Source organism: Salvelinus fontinalis, chromosome 1 (assembly GCF_029448725.1).
Source record: "Salvelinus fontinalis isolate EN_2023a chromosome 1, ASM2944872v1, whole genome shotgun sequence".
Classification (NCBI taxonomy): Eukaryota; Metazoa; Chordata; class Actinopteri; order Salmoniformes; family Salmonidae; genus Salvelinus; species Salvelinus fontinalis.
In genome coordinates, this window is record NC_074665.1 from 68,612,661 (window position 1) to 68,630,527 (window position 17,867).

The 17,867-nt window shown below is 41.6% G+C and overlaps 2 protein-coding genes across 4 annotated transcripts in view; both read right to left on the reverse strand.

Annotated features, from left to right (window-relative positions):
• LOC129860697 (cytochrome c oxidase assembly protein COX11, mitochondrial) overlaps positions 1-17,867 on the reverse strand; it is a 70,603-nt gene that overhangs the window by 7,196 nt on the left and 45,540 nt on the right. The window contains exons 1-2 of one of the 3 annotated variants that reach the window (XM_055931371.1): positions 4,271-4,380; positions 84-480 (exon numbers count right to left, since the gene is read on the reverse strand). In XM_055931371.1, coding sequence (XP_055787346.1) covers positions 84-416 — 333 coding nt within the window. In that variant the 5' untranslated portion in view covers positions 417-480; positions 4,271-4,380. Of the gene's footprint in view, positions 1-83; positions 481-3,069; positions 3,153-4,270; positions 4,381-17,867 lie in introns of those variants that run through there. The other 2 variants (XM_055931379.1, XM_055931387.1) reach the window with 2 other exon arrangements.
• LOC129860691 (zinc finger MYM-type protein 1-like) lies at positions 14,872-17,354 on the reverse strand. The gene is made up of 3 exons (XM_055931356.1): positions 17,132-17,354; positions 16,342-16,425; positions 14,872-16,116 (listed from the first exon to the last, which is right to left on the reverse strand). Exons 2-3 carry the CDS (start codon positions 16,375-16,377, stop codon positions 15,106-15,108), a joined length of 1,047 nt encoding a protein of 348 aa, XP_055787331.1. The 5' UTR covers positions 16,378-16,425; positions 17,132-17,354; the 3' UTR covers positions 14,872-15,105.

Consider the following 17,867-nt stretch of genomic DNA (forward strand, 5'->3'; position numbering starts at 1 on the left):
CCATTTTGAATTACAGTGTCATGTAAATACATAATGCAGAAACCTTAATGTCCATACTCTTAAATATATGATTCTGCTCCTACCTGACAGTAGAGTCTATAGAGGGGTACAGCAGCGTAGGACATGCCGATCATCCCCACCCCCGCGGCAGCGATATACGTCAGCACCGTCTTGTTCCTCTTCCTCCACTCATCCTCCTGCTGCTTGGTCTGGCTCTTCCGACTCTTGGCCCCCCGTATTTGGGTGTTGAGGCGTGAAGGGACCCTCCTACAGAGGAACCACTGGGCGTAGCTGTGGAGGCCCCTGGCTCCCTTGCCCTGAAGACCCCTGATACAGGTCTGTATGTTTGAGGATGTCAGTAAGACAAAGTTCTTGGAGCAGCATAGGGACTCACGGACAAGGATGGGAAGTAGCATGACTGCAGTGGGTTTATAAGTTCAAGCTTCAGTCGAGTCAGATGCTGCTCCTATCTGGGTTCACCTGGGTGTGAAAACATTAAAATGTGTTAACGTGAATGTTTCTGAACTAACTAAACCTTCATGTTGATAACTGATAGGTTCAGGGATAGATTGGGCTAAACTGACAGCACCACTTCAGCAATGTTAAGGCATAACAACCAGTCTAGAGTTTACATACACTCAGGAAGTTTACATACACTCAGTCTGGAGTCATTAAAACTTGGTTTTCAACCACTCCACAAATGTATTGTTAACAAACTATAGTTTTGGCATGTCGGTTAGGACATCTACTTTATGCATGACACAAGTAATTTTTCCAACAATTGTTTACAGACAGATTATGTCACAGTATCACAATTCCAGTGGGTCAGAAGTTAACATAAACTAAGTTGACTGTGCCTTTAAACAGCTTGGAAAATTCCAGAAAATTATGTCATGGCTTTAGAAGCTTCTGATAGGCTAATTGACATAATTTGAGTCAATTGGAGGTGTACCTGTGGATGCATTTCAAGGCCTACCTTCAAACTCAGTGCCTCTGCTTGACATCATGGGAAAATTAAAAGAAATCAGTCTCTGGTTTTAAGTCTGGTTCATCCTTGGGAGCAATTTCCAAATGCCTGAAGGTACCACGTTTATCTCCACAAACAATAGCATGCCAGTATAAACACCATGGGACCACGCAGCCATCATACTGCTCAGGAAGGAGACTATCTCCTAGAGATGTACGTGCTTTGGTGCGAAAAGTGCAACTCAATCCGAGAACAACAGCAAAGGACCTTGTGAAGATGCTGGAGGAAACAGGTACAAAAGTATCTATATCCACAGTAAAACGAGTCCTATATCGTCATAACCTGAAAGGCCGCTCAACAAGGAAGAAGCCACTGCTCCAAAACCGGCATAAAAAAAGCCAGACTACAGTTTGCAACTGCACATGGAGAAATGTCCTCTGGTCTGATGAAACAAAAATATAACTATTTGGCCATTATGACCATCGTTATGTTTGGAGGAAAGAGGGGGAGGCTTGCAAGCTGAAGAACACCATCCCAACCGCGAAGCACGGTGGTGGCAGCATCATGTTGTGGGGGTGCTTTGCTGCAGGAGGGACTGGTGCACTTCACAAAATAGATGACATCATGAGGGAGGGAAATGATGTGGATATATTGAAGCAACATCTCAAGACATCAGTCGGGAAGTTAAAGCTTGGTCGCAAATGGGTCTCCAAATGGACAATGACTGCAAGCATACTTCCAAAGTTGTGGAAAAATGACTTAAGGACAACAAAGTCATGGTATTGGAGTGGTCATCACAAAGCCCTGACCTCAACTGAAAAAGCATGTGCGAGCAAGGAGGCCTACAAACCTGACACAGTTACACCAGCTCTGTCAGGAGGAATGGGCCAAATGTCACCCAATTTATTGTGGGAAGCTTGTGGAAGGCTACCCGAAACGTTTGACTCAAGTGAAAAGGCAATGTTACCAAATACTAATTGAGTGTATGTAAACTTCTGACCCACTGGGAATGTGATGAAAGAAATGAAAGGTGAAATAAATCACTCTACTATTATTCTGACATTTCACATTCTTAAAATAAAGTGGTGATCCTAACTGACCTAAAACAGGGAATTTTTACTTGGATTAAATGTCAGGAATTGTGAAAGAAATGTGTTTAAATGTACTTTGCAAAGGTGTATGTAAACTTCTGACTTCAACTGTATGTATTGTAGAGGCAGTTCTCTGGATGAAAGAACATTTATTATAATGTCCTCTTTCAATAAAATCAGTGTGGTCAAGATAACCCACATGAAAAAATACTAGAAGTATACTATGGTATAAATACTATAGTATTCACTATAATACTTTTTTTTTTTTTTACAAGGATTAAATGTCAGGAATTGTGAAAAACTGAGTTTAAATGTATTTGGCTAAGGTCTATGTAAACTTCCGACTTCAACTGTAGCTAATGCCGGTTCACTGCACTACAATAACCGGTCACTGGTAAAAACACAGATAAAACTGGACTTTATAAAACATATATTTGGTAAAGCAAGGAAGCAAAACCCTTCGCTAGCTAGTAAGACATTAGCCTGTTGCAATCTGCTAGCTAATGTGATGCTCCATTAGCCCTTACAGGATAAGTACTGTTTGGCGTAGCACAGAATTTTCCACAAAACTTAAGTTGGGAATACTATCTTCGTTCTCAATTCGCCCAAACATATCTTCTAAAATGTCAGTGTCCAGTTGCAGGTGGTTTGTTTGAATTTAGAAAATGCTCAGTTATTAAAATAAATGTTGTTGTTTTTTGCTCCATGAAGTAATCCAACAATGTGTATGCTGCCATATTGCCTATTTATAAATGTATATTTAAACATTTATATATCTTCTTTCATTGGGCGTTCAAGCATTTCAGTTTTGTCAAGTCGGCCTTTTAAAGTGTGTTGCATTATGGGGATAAACATTCATCACCTGCATTGTGGGAGGCTCTATTGTCAATTAATCATTAAGGTGTTTTTGATGTGAACATGACCAAAGACGTGACAAACAGGAACCAACTCTGCCACTACTCATGTATTCAGTGGATATGTACAAATTAATGTAATATAATGGTCTCTCACCAATTTATGTTCAATAGACACACATATTTTCAGTTTGTGAGTGTGTGATATGGGGGTTGGCGACAACTTTTATAAACACTGTCATGTAGCACTGAACCTTGCAGTTGGAAAACCACATCAGTGTCCGACTTTCGGCTGTTACAGATGCACCTCCCTCGACTTCACTCTTCGACTTTCAACCACAGGAGGCTGCTGAGGGGAGAACAGCTCAATAACGGCTGGAATGGAGCAAATGGAATAGCTGTGTTTGATGTATTTCCAGTCATTACCACAAGCCAGTTCTCCCCAATTAGGGTACCAACAGCCTCCTGTGTAAAAAAAAAAAGTACATAATTTTCTTTAGGAATGTAGTAAAGTAAAAGCTGTCAAAAATATAAATAGTAAAGTACAGATAGACCCCCCCACCCAAAAAAGACGTAAGTAGTACTTTAAAGTATTTTACTTTAGTACTTACACCGCTGCATGTTTGGTTATGGAAAATACATTTCACAGTGGTTTAGATGGTAAAATGATTCCCTACACTATACATACAGTACTTGCTGTCACAAACTGAAATTAGGGGAATTATTCGAATTTTAATAACCAGGAAAAGGCAGAGCGATTTCTGTATAGTACGTATTTAATAACGGAGCATTTTCTGAATTCAAACGAAAAACCTTCAACTGGAAACGGACATACATGTTAGAAGATACGTGTTTGACCGAATCGAGAACGAAGTTATCGCAAAGTTAAGGTTGGTCGAAAATTCGGTGCTACGCCAAACGGTACTTATCATGTATGGCTAATGGGGCATCATTAGCAGGTTACAATCTGCTATTAGCCAACAAGACATAACAGTAGAGTAACGTTACCTATTGAGCTGTGAAAAAAAAAAAGAAGGACAGAGACATGGTTGGCCAGAGTATTCTCAATACAGCCGATGTGATAGAGCTTTGAGAAACCCCTTAATATTATCTCGCTAATTTAGCTACACAATATAACATATACTAGCTAACTACTGTTTGTTTATAAAAAATCCATAGGAAACAATTATTCATTAGTAAACATGCGCAGGCTAATGTAGCTAGCTACGGGTAAGTTGCTTTGGTAGCTAACGTTACAAACGACATAAATCATAACTGCTCATACCGCCAAGGTCTCGTTTAGCGTTGATACTGCCCAAAGTCAATACGATAGGTAGATGATAGTGTTAATAACTCACCAAGTACATTCAGCTGCCACACACCCTTGGATTGTACATTACAAAACATAAGAAATGCATGGTCCAGCGGTTTAACGTGCCCCCTTGATACGAGGATCATAATCATAGGTTCCGGGCAGTGCTATTTTCCGCTAGCTCTTCTTTTTCTTCAAATGTTTTAGGTGTATACCGCCACCTACTGTATTGGCTGTGTATCAGCCTACTAATCTGTAGTACAGTATGAATTCAGTACACTTTGTGAAAAAAATACAAATACAAAAATAATTGCCTTACCAACTAACCCTGCACCCATTAAAACCTCAACACTATTCCATTACTTTGGCCTCATCTGATCCTGTTCAAAACATATGGTAACTCTTCAAATATATAATCTTGTACACCCAAGTACTTCTCTGCAGCTGCCACCACATCTATCCTCTGATTTACGTGTCATTCCTGCAGTACTTGACAAACATGGCCATGAGCACCTAACAAAAACAACCTTACCGAAGCACAGGTTATTCCGATCACTTTATTGGCCTCGGCCTACTCATAGGGATCCTCTTAAGATCACTCACCCTGGACCCATCTTCCTCTACTACTCTCTTCACTACCTCAGCATAGGACACCTTTGTGGACTACTCTGATCCTGGCAACCTCAACCTGCCTTTCTCTCATTGGACACCTCTGATCTCCAGCACCATGGGTACCCCTACAGTTTACACACAAAACTTTTTCCACCGATACGACATTTCTTTGACTCCTGCACACTTCTCACATATAGGAATCAGATCCATAAGGCACATCCATAAGGCAAACAATCTCACTCCCACTGGGCCAGGAATATCTTTGTCTTCATCAAGGTGAAGCTCAAACTCAGCAGTCTTCACCGAAGCTGCCACCGCAGTTAATTCACCCTCACTCTCGTCATGTTCAATTTCCTTCTGTAGCTCTTCCAAAAGTTCTGTGTGATCCACCACTCCATATTCACTCAAAACATGTTCCACTTTTCTCCTTTTTTTCCATGTCCTCCATCTTACCCCCACCTCATGGCCACAGCCATTCTCTTTCCCTCAACCTTTCTTGACAATAATTAGCTATATAACACACAATCATTTAGAAAATTAGTACACCCAAATTCCAAATATGATTATACATAGAGGAAATGCATTCAACACAGGAAATAGTACCAAAAGCTACATTAGATGTATTTCTCCTTCGCCAGCTACTGTAGTAGGCTACTTGAGTCTTAACCCGCATTCAGAACTTGTTAACACACATTCACAATTATAATTATTGGAATAGCCCTGAAATGCTAAATCTGTATAGCCTTTGCTTGCAGAAAATGTATTCAGAGAAAACGTGTGGGAAGTTGACTGTTGACTTGAATGCAATGAGAGCTGAAGAGAGAAGCCCAATTCGTCTGAAAATCTGACTCCCTCCAGCAGGTGGCGGTTTAGTTGTTTCGCCCACCAAGCAAGGATTTATTTTTATGCAGGTCAATGAGAGTGTCGACCGAATTTTGTCAATAAAAAATGAATGACTTATTTGCTACGTTAGGTTTATTTGATTGAATATACTTTTTGTAATGCTTATGTTGTACTGATTTAAGTAGTTGACGTGACATCCCGGGCAACTTTGAAAAACCCACTTTATATTGGAGTTTATATTGATCTCGAGATGGCTATGCATATTCATGTTATGACGCTAGTAGCATCTCTCCAGTGGTGGAAAAAGTACCCAATTGTCATACTTGAGTAAAAGTATAGATATCTTAATAGAAAGTTACTCAAGTAAAAGTCACCCAGTAAAATACTACTTGAGTAAAAGTCTAAAACTATTTGGTTCTAAATATACTTAAGTTTCTCATTTGGACAAGGTAGTTTTAGTTTAAGTTAACAGTGTGTGAAGCGGTAAATACCATTTGGATGCATTCACTGCTTCGAACACGTTGAGAAACGCAGATTGGCTTATGGCCAACAAGCTGCTGCAATCTAGAAGAGAAAAAAACGCACACCTATTTAGGCGAGGTGCTGGCAAGCGGAGTAAATAAAGGAGAGCCGCACACTCTAGGAGCTCAGATGCAAAAATGTTATATCCAACATTTCGACAAGGCAAGCTGTCTTCATCAGGCTATAATCACAAACACTGCAGGGCGACTCGTTTAAATAGTGTCAAAAGACACAGGTGTCTGTAATCATGGCCAAGTGTGGCCTAATATCATTGGTTCATTCTCAAATATTAAAATGGCATACAAAGAACAGCATACAACAAACAAATGGATAGCATACGATCATAGATTCATTTTAGAGTACACAAGCTTACAAACAATTACAATGGCAAAAGTCACAAGAATGGCTTCAGATCAAAGTCTACGTTGAGACCGAAGGGAGCAAGTGTCTTTAAATTAAAGATCCAGGCAGCCTCTCATTTTAACAATAAATGATCAAGGTCATGTTTGATGCTAATATAACGCAGAGACGAAATCGAGTGGTTTGCTTCCAAAAAGTGGGCCGCAACTGGGTAAATCCAGTTTTTGCACCTAATGGTGCTATGATGCTCTGAGATACGTATTTTTAATTTGCGCTTTGTTTTACCCACATCATTTTTACCACAAGGACGAGTTATAAGATAAATAACTGCCTTAGTGGAGCACGTAATAACACCTTTGACTGGGATAGATTCCCCTGTTTGTGGGTGTTTTAAGGATCTACATTTATAAGTGCCATTGCATTGAGCACAGCCATTACACTTGTAATTTCCATCCAGTAGGGGCGCAAATAGACGTTGTTCAGGAATATCTTGGGGTGGTAAATCCGAGTGTACCAATTGGTCTCTGAGATTTCTGACCCGCGAGAATACGACCAAGGGAAGGTCCGAAAACACATTACCGAGATTATCATCGGATTTTAGAATGTGCCAATGTTTGTGAATGATTCCCTTAATTTTCAGAGCACTTTGAATAGCGGGTAGTTAGAACTAGAACGCAATAATGCGTCTTTTTGCGAGACTGACCTTGAAAAAGGTCATGTCTCGTTTTGTTTTGGATTTTCTCAATGGCAATATTAATCTAATCATTTTTGTACCTCCTCTCCTTGAATTTTCTTTGCGTCTCAGCCATATTTCTGTCGAAATCTGATTGTTTTTTGCAAATTCTTTTGATGCGACAGAATTGGCTGTAGGGCAAACTATTTTTCCAGGGAAGTGGGTGACAACTGTCAGCCCTCAACAAACTGTTACGATCAGTAGGTTTCCTGTAAAGATCAGTGTATAGAACATTATTTTCACACAAGATCAGAAGATCAAAAAAACTAATTTGACGTGTATCAGATTGCATAGTAAATCTTAAATGTTCAGAACAGGATTTAAGAAAAGCATAAAACTTCTGGAGCTGTTTTGTGTCACCCCTCCATAGAACAAAAATAGCAATATACCGTTTCCAAATAATGATGTTAGGCAAGATTTTTTTTGTTGAGGTTTGAAAAGAGACTGTTTCTCCATGTAACCCACATACAAATTAGCATAGTTAGGAGCCATGGGGGGATCCCATAGCAGTACCCTTCGTCTGAATAAAGAAATCATTTAGAAACATGAAATAGTTGTGTGTGAGTACTATTTCAGCCAATGTTATAATGCAGGAAGATAGTCCATTAGGGTCACGTTGCAGAAGAAAATGTTCCATAGCTTCAATATCGCCCTCGTGTGGAATATTTGTGTATAACGACTCAACATCAAAGTAACCTCTCAGGGAGAGGATCAAGAGATTCAATGATAGAGATCATACTGCTGGTGTCCTTTACAAGGAGGGGAGCTGTTCTGCGAGTGGTCTAATAAAAAAGTAAACGCCCGCTACAATAGGGCGCCCTGGAGGTTTTGTAACATTCTTTTTTTTTTTACCCCTTTTTTCTCTCCAATTGGTAGTCTACAGTCTTGTCTCATCACTGCAACTGCCGTACGGACTCGGGAGAGGCGAAGGTCGAGAGCCATGCGTCCTCCGAAACACAACCCAACCAAGCCGCACTGCTTCTTGACACAATGCACATCCAACCCGGAAGCCAGCCGCACCAATATGTCGGAGGAAACACCGTACACCTGGCGACCTGGTCAGCGTGCACTGCCCCCGGCCCGCCACAGGAGTCACTAGTGCGCGATGAGACAAGGATATCCCTGCCGGCCAAACTCTCCCTAACCCGGACGACACTGGGCCAATTGTGCGCCGCCCGATGGGCCTCCCGGTCGCGGCCGGCTGCGACAGAGCCTGGGCTCGAACCCAGAATCTCTGGTGGCACAGCTAGCACTGCAGGTTTTGTAACATTCTTGTGTAATTTCGGCAAAGTATAGAAAGTGGCAATTTTAGGGTGTTGAATAGGCAAAAAGTCGTGTTCTTTTTTGGTTATCTGACCAGAACATAAATACCCATCTAGGGCAGTAAAGATAGTATTCTGAAATTGGGAAGTGGGGTCACTTCTGAGTTTCTTGTAAAAGGTGTTGTCAAGTAGTTGTCTATGACACTCATTTACATAAACTGTCCTATCCATGAGTACAACCGACCCACCCTTATCAGCAGGGCGAGTAAGGACTGACGTATCGGATTGTAAATCAAGCAAAGCCTGTTTTTCATCCTTAGGTAAATTATGAAAAGATTTGGACTCCTGTTTGTTCTTAAGGAGATGAGCAACATATTTTAACAAGTCTGCAATATGTCTCGATAGAGTGATTGCGATTGGCTGGAGGTATAAAATAACTCTTGCTTCTAAAAGGAGTCGCAGTATGTGCAGGTGAGTAACCTACTTGTTCAATAGAAATGTCAGGATTAGGGGAGCTAAAATATTCCCTTAAACTGATGTTTCTAAAAAAAAAAAACTTAAACATGTCTACGTTAACATCAAAATCGTTGCACTGGGTTGTAGGCACAAAATATAACCCTTTATTAAGCAAGGAGACATGGGCAGGGCTCAATATCTTGCTTGATAAATTAAAGACACTCAGTCCCGTGGGTTCTGGGACCGTGTGAATAGTCTCTTCTGCCTCTGATAGTCGTTTCTTCTTACCCCGTCGGGTGCGGCATCTCGTCGATGTGCGTGCCTGCGGCCACCTCCGCTCTTCCGTCGGCCCAGTCTCTCGTTGAACAAAAAACTGCCACTGGAAGTCGATGAGGCGCTGGTTGTAGAGTGTTGGTCAGATGGGGGTGGATCGAAGTAAGCGTCATTCCTCCTGCGTCTGCCATTGAGAGGAGGAGCAGGACCTCCTTTGTCAGGGTTTCTCCAGAAGTAGACTTTATCCGCGGCCTTGTCTTTTTTGTCTTGGTTGAATTTCTTGATTTTAAGTTCCTTTATTTCTGTAGACAACTTGTCCTGGAGCGCTTGGTTAGTTTTCATCAGTTCATTGAATATGCCATCATCATTAACAGCTATTTGTAGAGCTGTGCGTTTGTCTTTAATCGTTTTATCCATTTCAATAAAATCCTTTTTCAACTGGTCAACAATTAATGTCATTAAATCAATAGAGCATTTGTTCAGGATGCGCTCACAGAAATCATCTGTGCGCTGTCCCAATGATGGTTATTTTTGCCACCTGAGTCCCCGTGGAATAATGCCTTGACGCACATAATCACTAAGAGTGACTATATTTAGATGCATTCTCGTCTGGCGCTTAGATAAATGTAACAGTTCTTTCGAGAGGTCAGAATTACCTCCCGGCATGTCAAAAAGGACTCCGAAACAATGATCTTATCACGCTCCCTTTGGCTATATTCAAAGTAATCTTGTATGGGTCTATGACCAGTGTCAGGAAAATAATATGATAATTTATTGTTAAAACGAGAGGCTGCCTGGATCTTTAATTTATAGACCCTTGCTCCCTTCGGTCTCAACGTAGACTTTGATCTGAAGCCATTCTTGTGATTGTGACTTTTGCCATTGTAATTGTTTGTAAGCTTGTGTAGTCTAAAATGAATCTATGGTCGTATGCTATCCATTTGTTTTTTGTATGCTGTTCTTTGTATGTCATTTTAATATTTGAGAATTAACCAATGATATTAGGCCACACTTGGCCATGATTACAGACACCTGTGTCTTTTGACACTATATAAACGAGTCGCCCTGCAGTGTTTGTGATTATACCCTGATGAAGACAGCTTGCCTGTCGAAACGTTGGATATAACATTTTTACATCTGAGCTCCTAGAGTGTGCGGCTCTCCTTTATTTTCAACAAGCTGCTGCAACCATAAACTAAAAGTACAGTTATCACGCTTGTAAACAAATACGTGTTCATATTAATACATTGTTTTTTATAAAGAATGTTTTGTTACCTTTAACTGCTGAAAATGCTCTTAGAGGCCATTTCCTTAGTAGGTGACGTCAGAGTTCAGCATGTGGAAGAGGTTGGAGCTCAAGGAAGACAGACGAGTTTCTCACCAGTAATTACGAGTTAGAGGGGCGTTCAAGTGGATTCTTCACAGTCCTATGTGGTAAATACCACCTTCCCACTTGTCACAAACGCAACATTACCAAATCGTATGCCATAGCAATCTGGTGCCCGACGGCGCAGTCGATGATGTGGTACGCAACCATTGGTTGATGCATGCAACACAACCTAATTATTGTGACTTCCGTAACCGGCAGTGCCCAGATTAAGTCTTGACCCTGGTTTAGGACTGTCCTAAGAACCTTTGTTAGGTTACATAGATTTTACACACTTTAACAATTACAAACAGTATAGCTACAGGTAACTGCCAAAATAAAGGTTAGCATCAACATAAAGTGTCTTAATAGGACGTTGGGCCACCACAAGCCAGAACAGCTTCAGTGCACCTTGGCATAGATTCTACAAGTGTCTGGAACTCTATTGGAGGGATGCAACACCATTCTTCCACAAGAAATTCCATAATTTGGTGTTTTGTTGATGGTGGTGGAAAACGCTGTCTCAGGTGCTGCTCCAAAATCTCCCATGTGTGTTCATTTGGGTTGAGATCTGGTGACTGTGATGGCCATGGCATATGGTTTACATTGTGACCACTCGTGCCCTTTGGATGGGGGCATTGTCATCTTATGGGAGCATAGCCATGGTAGCCAAAATAATGGCCTACCCAGCATTTTTATACATGACCATTTACATTTTACATTTAAGTCATTTAGCAGACGCTCTTATCCAGAGCGACTTACAAATTGGTGCATTCACCTTATGACATCCAGTGGAACAGCCACTTTACAATAGTGCATCTAGATCATTTTAAGGGGGGGGGGGGGGGCAGAAGGATTGCTTTATCCTAGGTATTCCTTGAAGAGGTGGGGTTTCAGGTGTCTCCGGAAGGTGGTGATTGACTCCGCTGTCCTGGCGTCGTGAGGGAGTTTGTTCCACCATTGGGGTGCCAGAGCAGCGAACAGTTTTGACTGGGCTGAGCGGGAACTGTACTTCCTCAGTGGTAGGGAGGCGAGCAGGCCAGAGGTGGATGAACGCAGTGCCCTTGTTTGGGTGTAGGGCCTGATCAGAGCCTGAAGGTACTGAGGTGCCGTTCCCCTCACAGCTCCGTAGGCAAGCACCATGGTCTTGTAGCGGATGCGAGCTTCAACTGGAAGCCAGTGGAGAGAGCGGAGGAGCGGGGTGACGTGAGAGAACATGACCCAAAGCATGATGGGAAGTTAATATCCTAATTAACTCAGGAACCATACCTGTGTGGAAGCAAACACTTCATTTACTCAGGTGTATTCATTATTTTGGCAGTTACCTGTACATTGATTTAAAACTGTTCAGAATAGCACTTCAATACTGTAGGCCTCCTATGCATACTAATAGCGCAGTCCATCACCATTTATTTTCTGGCGGTTGAATATACACTGCCAGCCTGGTCTCATAGACGAGACATAACATAGTAAATGTAATCCGAGACACTCAATTGGTAATTGTTACGTTTCGTATGGTTACATAAGACAGAAGATTACTTAAACGAAGGAGGGTGGTTGGATAGGTTGGTGTATAACGCAAATGTATAGCAACTCAAAGGTTTTGTGTTCAAATCTCATCATGGACAACTTTAGCATTTTAGCTAATTTGCAGACTACTTACTACTTTTTAGCTCCATTGCAACTACTTAGCATATTAGCTAACCCTTACCTAACTCCTAACCTTAACCCTTAACCCTAACTTCTAGCCTAGCTAACGTCAGCCACAGAATTTGTAATGTATCATACGAATTGCAATTTGTCACATATACAAATGGGTAATGGACATGCACAAATTAATGCATACTGTAATGAAACAACAGGGAGCAGGTCTCGAACCCTCGACCTTCTAGCCCGAGGTCCGAAGCGCTATCGACTGTGCCGCAAAAGCATGCTCAAGCGGCAGAGTCGATTTCCGCGCTTATAAACCCAGGGTCGTTACACTACTCCCTCCTTTCAAAGAGCGCGTCCTCGCGCTAGCTTGCGACTCTACGTCTTACAAGGAACGCGCTCACCGGCCAAGCACACGCACTGTCGTGGATGCAAGGTCCGATCACTTCTGACACCTATGTAATGAAACCGTAGGGAGCAGGTCTCGAACCCTTGACCTTCTATCCCGAGGTCCGGCACACTATCGACTGTGCCGCAAAAGCATGCTCGTGCCGCAGAGTCGATTTCTGCGCTTATAAACCCAGGGTCGTTACAATACCATACGAAACATAACATGTCATACTAAATTGAGTATGTCGGATTTCCGTACAGAATAATACAAAATGCTCTGAGACTGGGTTGACACTGCCTATGTTTAATCACTGTTTAAGAGAAGATTGCAGAATTAGGTTGCAGTTAATAAACATTCTGATTTGTTTCAACCTTCCAACTAAAAGTCTCAATACGACAAGTAAAACTTTACATTTGTATTTTGGGATATTTTATTTGATCAGAATTCGACTGAAGTAATGTTGGAAAAGCGTTCGGAAAAGTGACATCAAGAGAAGATCACATGAGTGAATACACGACAGGAGTGAAGCCACTGTCCACATAAGACGGTAAAGACCCACATCATACCGAGTCCTCATTGTTTTTTAATAAATATTTTGACACTCTGAAAAAGCCAATTTATCATCTGACCATATCCTGTGATGTAACGTAAACTCACCCCATTCCGTACAAATGTGCGTAACCGTGACATTCAAACGAGGCTACAAAGAAAACTAATGGGACTGTAGCGACTGTGTTGACTTCAAAATCGGGGGTGTGAACTAGGTGTCTATTCAAGCGTTGATCGACATGGTAATGGCTCTATAGTATTGGAGAAAAGTTGAAAAAAACTGACCCTCCGTTCAGGGGCGAAAATCTGATATCAACCTTGGAGGGGACAATTACATGAAATTTTCTCAGGAGCAATTCCTGAGGGGGACAACAAAGGTAGTGCTGTAACACATAGCCTACGTTGTAATATGTTAAATGTATATTGAGGGACCATAATCACTACTACTGGATAATTGTTAGGTACAGTAGTTAACTGAAGGGTTGTCCCAACTTGTTTAAATCATTATAATACTACTACTAATAATAGTTATAGCAGTGTTCCTTATCAGTCCAGTATGTATGCAGGTATTCGTACTTACAACCAGCAATATCAAGAAAGGCCAGTAGGCGGCAATGGTACTGTACACTGTATGGGTGTAGTTTTCATAAATACAATGAACATGGTGTGATCTCATCGTAAAGAATCTCCATTGAGAACCATCACAAAGTTGGTCTCCGTATTGAATTGACCTTTTAATTTGACTTTGATACATTTATATAGTCATTAAATATGTGCACCTGGCCTGAGTCTACTACAATATCTTTACAAGAACAAAAAGCTTAAAATAAGTACAGTTCTAAAAGCAAAATAACTACTTCAATGAAAAACCCAAATAAATCAAACAAAATATCCTTCAGTCAGTGTCTCAACTCTTCAAACAGCAGCTATGGACAAGTATGTCACACAAAGTATGCAATTTTAAATAAAATAACATGAAATAATAATAATAATTTGTAAGTGTACTGTCATGTACTAAAAACTGAAAACTACTAAACAAAATAACAAATATCAATTACACCAGGGGTTCTCAAACAGGGATCCATGGACTAATTGCAAGGTGTCCGTGAAATAAAATAAAGTGTAATGAACGTATTCAGTACCACAAGGTTTCCAGTAAGTTTACATATAATATAGAGGGGGTGGAGGTCCCTGAGGACCGCTCAAAACCTTGCCTGCCTTGCCTCAAAATATGCAGGGGTTCCAGTACCCAAAAAAGGTTGAGAACCACTGCTATACACACTACTGAACAAAAGAACCGAACATATGTTTGCGGGTTTCAATGGATCCAACAAATTGCTGGCAGATATTTCCCCTCTTGAGACTGTCCAGCCTGTCTTTATGTACATTACAGACAACTACGCCGTTCAGTCTCTCTTGGCCCATGCTGGCCCGCAGCCAAGTCTTTAACCTGCGGAGTGCACTGAAACTCCTCTCAGCCTCACATGAACACACTGGCACCACAAACAAAATTCTGATCAGCACCTCAACTTGGTCAAACAACCCCCGCACCTCCACTGGAAGCTTCCTGAGGACCTCTGCTGCCTCTCAACTGCTGCTACAGGGGTATTTGTTGTGAAAGGAGGGATCTGCACTGAAAGAGAATCTATGTTCAGCTCAGGGTACTGATCTAGAGACTCATCCAACTCGCCCGTGAGAAGCGCTCTTTCCAACTTTTGCAGGACGTTTAGACTGTCCTGGTCAAAACGGTCGCCAAACTGAACCTCCACACCATCCAACACTTAAAAAAATTCTGCCCTATAGTGATCCAATGCTTTGCCAGCAAATCGTCTTGAGTGCGTCTCAATGGATTCAATAGAGTCAATCAAAGTTGTTGCTTTCTCATACAGTGCAAGGTAGCTTTCGTCATTTCTCTTGCCCCTAAGAGATGACCGCACACACTCGACTGCAGCCTGCATACCAGAGACAGGGTGTCGGAGACAACAGGCGAGTCCTCGTGAGGGACAAGGTCATGGTCAACATAACGCATACAGACACTCTCCTGTTCAGCACCAGAGACATCTTGAGTACCATCAACAATTAATGAAAATTGTACAATCGGAAGAGACCTAATCTCAGCTGCAATGCCTCGAATGACTGTATTGGCCATGTTCAGAATTTCATTCTGTGCTTTGGGGCCTGTGTACATTGTGGTACGCTCTGTTAACCACTTCAGTAAAATGGGATCATCCTCTTCTGCCCTGAGTTTCAAAAGCTGGTATAAATTCCCACTGTCATCCGTGTGGCCTCTAAAGGCTTGTCCCTGTCTTACTACATGCCGCACCGAACTAACAATTTTCATCAAGCAATGCCTTGCGTCCTTCTGCTGTTTACCCCACGCGCTGGATAACTGGACACTGATTGGATTTAGCTGGTGTGCTGTTACAGTTACAAAGTGGCCGTGGGTTTGGCAGTTTTGATGTGCTGTGAATTTTTCAATGGCTTTTCTCCAGTTCCTAAATCCTGCACTAATGAAGGCAGCATCTGCTCTTTGGCCAAAAGATGGCTGGCTTGAAAACCCTTGGCTACAGTGAAAACACAACACTCCTTTTATTGATGGATTATAATGTAGCCAGGGGAAATAGCGAAACCATCTCTCTTGAAACGTCAACACTCTGTTGGCAAGAGTTTGCGGTTCTATAAATTGTGGGTGTGGCTGATATGGTTTTGTGCCATCACTGAGGTAACTGGACGATGCTGTGCCACTGTCCCCTATACTGGTGCTGCTGGCAACAAGGGTGACACCTGGTCCTGCCGTGGCTGTGACACTGTCCTCTGAAGTCTCTCTCCTTGGCTCTTTCCCTTTCACCACCCTCACTGACTCACAGTCTGACTCCTAGAAAAGAAATAAGGTGTTTGCTGTACTCCTAACTACCGGTACCCAAAACTACACAATTAATCACAACAGCAATACCATTGCCTTTAACAAATCTTAGTTTAGTCACCAGTTTAAGTTGAGAGTGGGGGTATCCATGGCATTTTCCAATTATGTCCCTATTTTACAAATCAAAAAATTGAGAACCTTTCATAATGTTGCCAAACAAAGACTCAACAAACTTACCTGAGACTCCCTGTCTCTGCCAGTCTGTCCCTGCATATCTGTCCCCAACTCAGCTGTCTGTGTGCCATCTGTTGCCTGCTCTGCCTAATGACATCATTGTGAAACATTTCCATTAGCATTTCACTTCTTTCTTATGAACATTTTATCAACTCGTCTTTGAGATATTAGGCTACTAGAGTTCTTACTTTGCGTTTTGGTGTACTGAAAAATACTCTGATGTCCGTCTTTTTACTTTTTTCTGACATTTTTCTACCTGACTGGCTGGCTGGCCGGTCTAGCTGCACACACACACATTTACACAACACATGCTGCAACCTTTTGTAATTTTAACATAGTTTGTTTCATATTGGCTAGCTTCCAACAATAGCTGAATTTGCAAAGCTAGCGAGCACCAATTCCGTTTCTGTGGTGTTTGCTATAATCTTTGCTACCTGGTTAAATAAAGGCGAAAAAAAGAAAAAAAAATCACTAGCGACAATTTAGCTTTTGCAACGAGACCATTAAATATATTTAAGACAATGGTATAGTTCTGTTCAGTTTGGACTTCAGTTTATCGCTAACCTTATCACAGGGACTTTGAAGCACTACAGCTGCATGCTAATCTTGGAATAAACTGACGATAGCAAATATTCCATCTTTGACGACGCCACATAAATGGAATAGGTACTAGCTAGCTTGATAGTTAATGTTTGCTTTAGTTTGCGCGTTAGCTCTGCAAATTCAGCTAGTGTGTGAACCCTGCAACATTAGAAAAATATATACATTGCTATGGCGCAATTGACTGGATTACCTCACGTCAGTTACGTACATCGAGTGCCTTTCGGACAGTAGATACGAACCCTCTATTACCTTGCAAGCTAAAGAACTGGCAGTGGATCAAACCATCGTGAGGCAAAGGGCGGGGGGGGTCGCAATCTTGTGAAACTTAAAAACGCGCTATTAAGTGTCTATAATCAGCACAAGTGCTTTCATTGCGTATTATTAATATTATTGAAATTACATAGTTATGTTTACAGTGATATATTGGGGGGAACAAGTCATATTTTTCCCAGGATGGGGGGGTCGTGTCCCCCCCGTCCCCCCTGGGATTTCCGCCTATGCCTCCGTTACATCTTGACGTGTCATGTCGTAACGTACAGCACACATAAAGCAACTATTTCTGTCTTACAATCTCTCTCCACCAGGTGTAGCACTTCTCTCATCTTTTAAAAACAAGAAATGGACAGTGACGGGGGTAAGGGGGGATACCTAGTAATTTTTTCGTCATCATTGCATGTGATCATCATTCTCAAAACCGCTGTTTACTTCTAAGATCACTTTAGCACCGCCCTAAAAACCCGACTCAAATTCGACACAAACCTTCAAATAGGTATGTAATGACACATTATATAAACTCTTTATAGTGTTTTTATTTACATTTTAGAGGCGATAAGGTGATAAGTTGGACAGATCGAGTGAAAAAAGCAATTTTCCCACACGACATCTGTCCTTCTCACTATCACGCATTAGTTTCGCTTCCCCACCCG

Coding starts and splice junctions, on each gene's coding strand:
- LOC129860691 (XM_055931356.1), bottom strand. CDS start 16,377: ATGCAGGGACAGACTGGCAGAGACAGGGAGTCTCAG. Junction 16,117..16,341: donor GCAGAGACAGGGAGTCTCAG/GTAAGTTTGTTG, acceptor TTTCTTTTCTAG/GAGTCAGACTGTGAGTCAGT.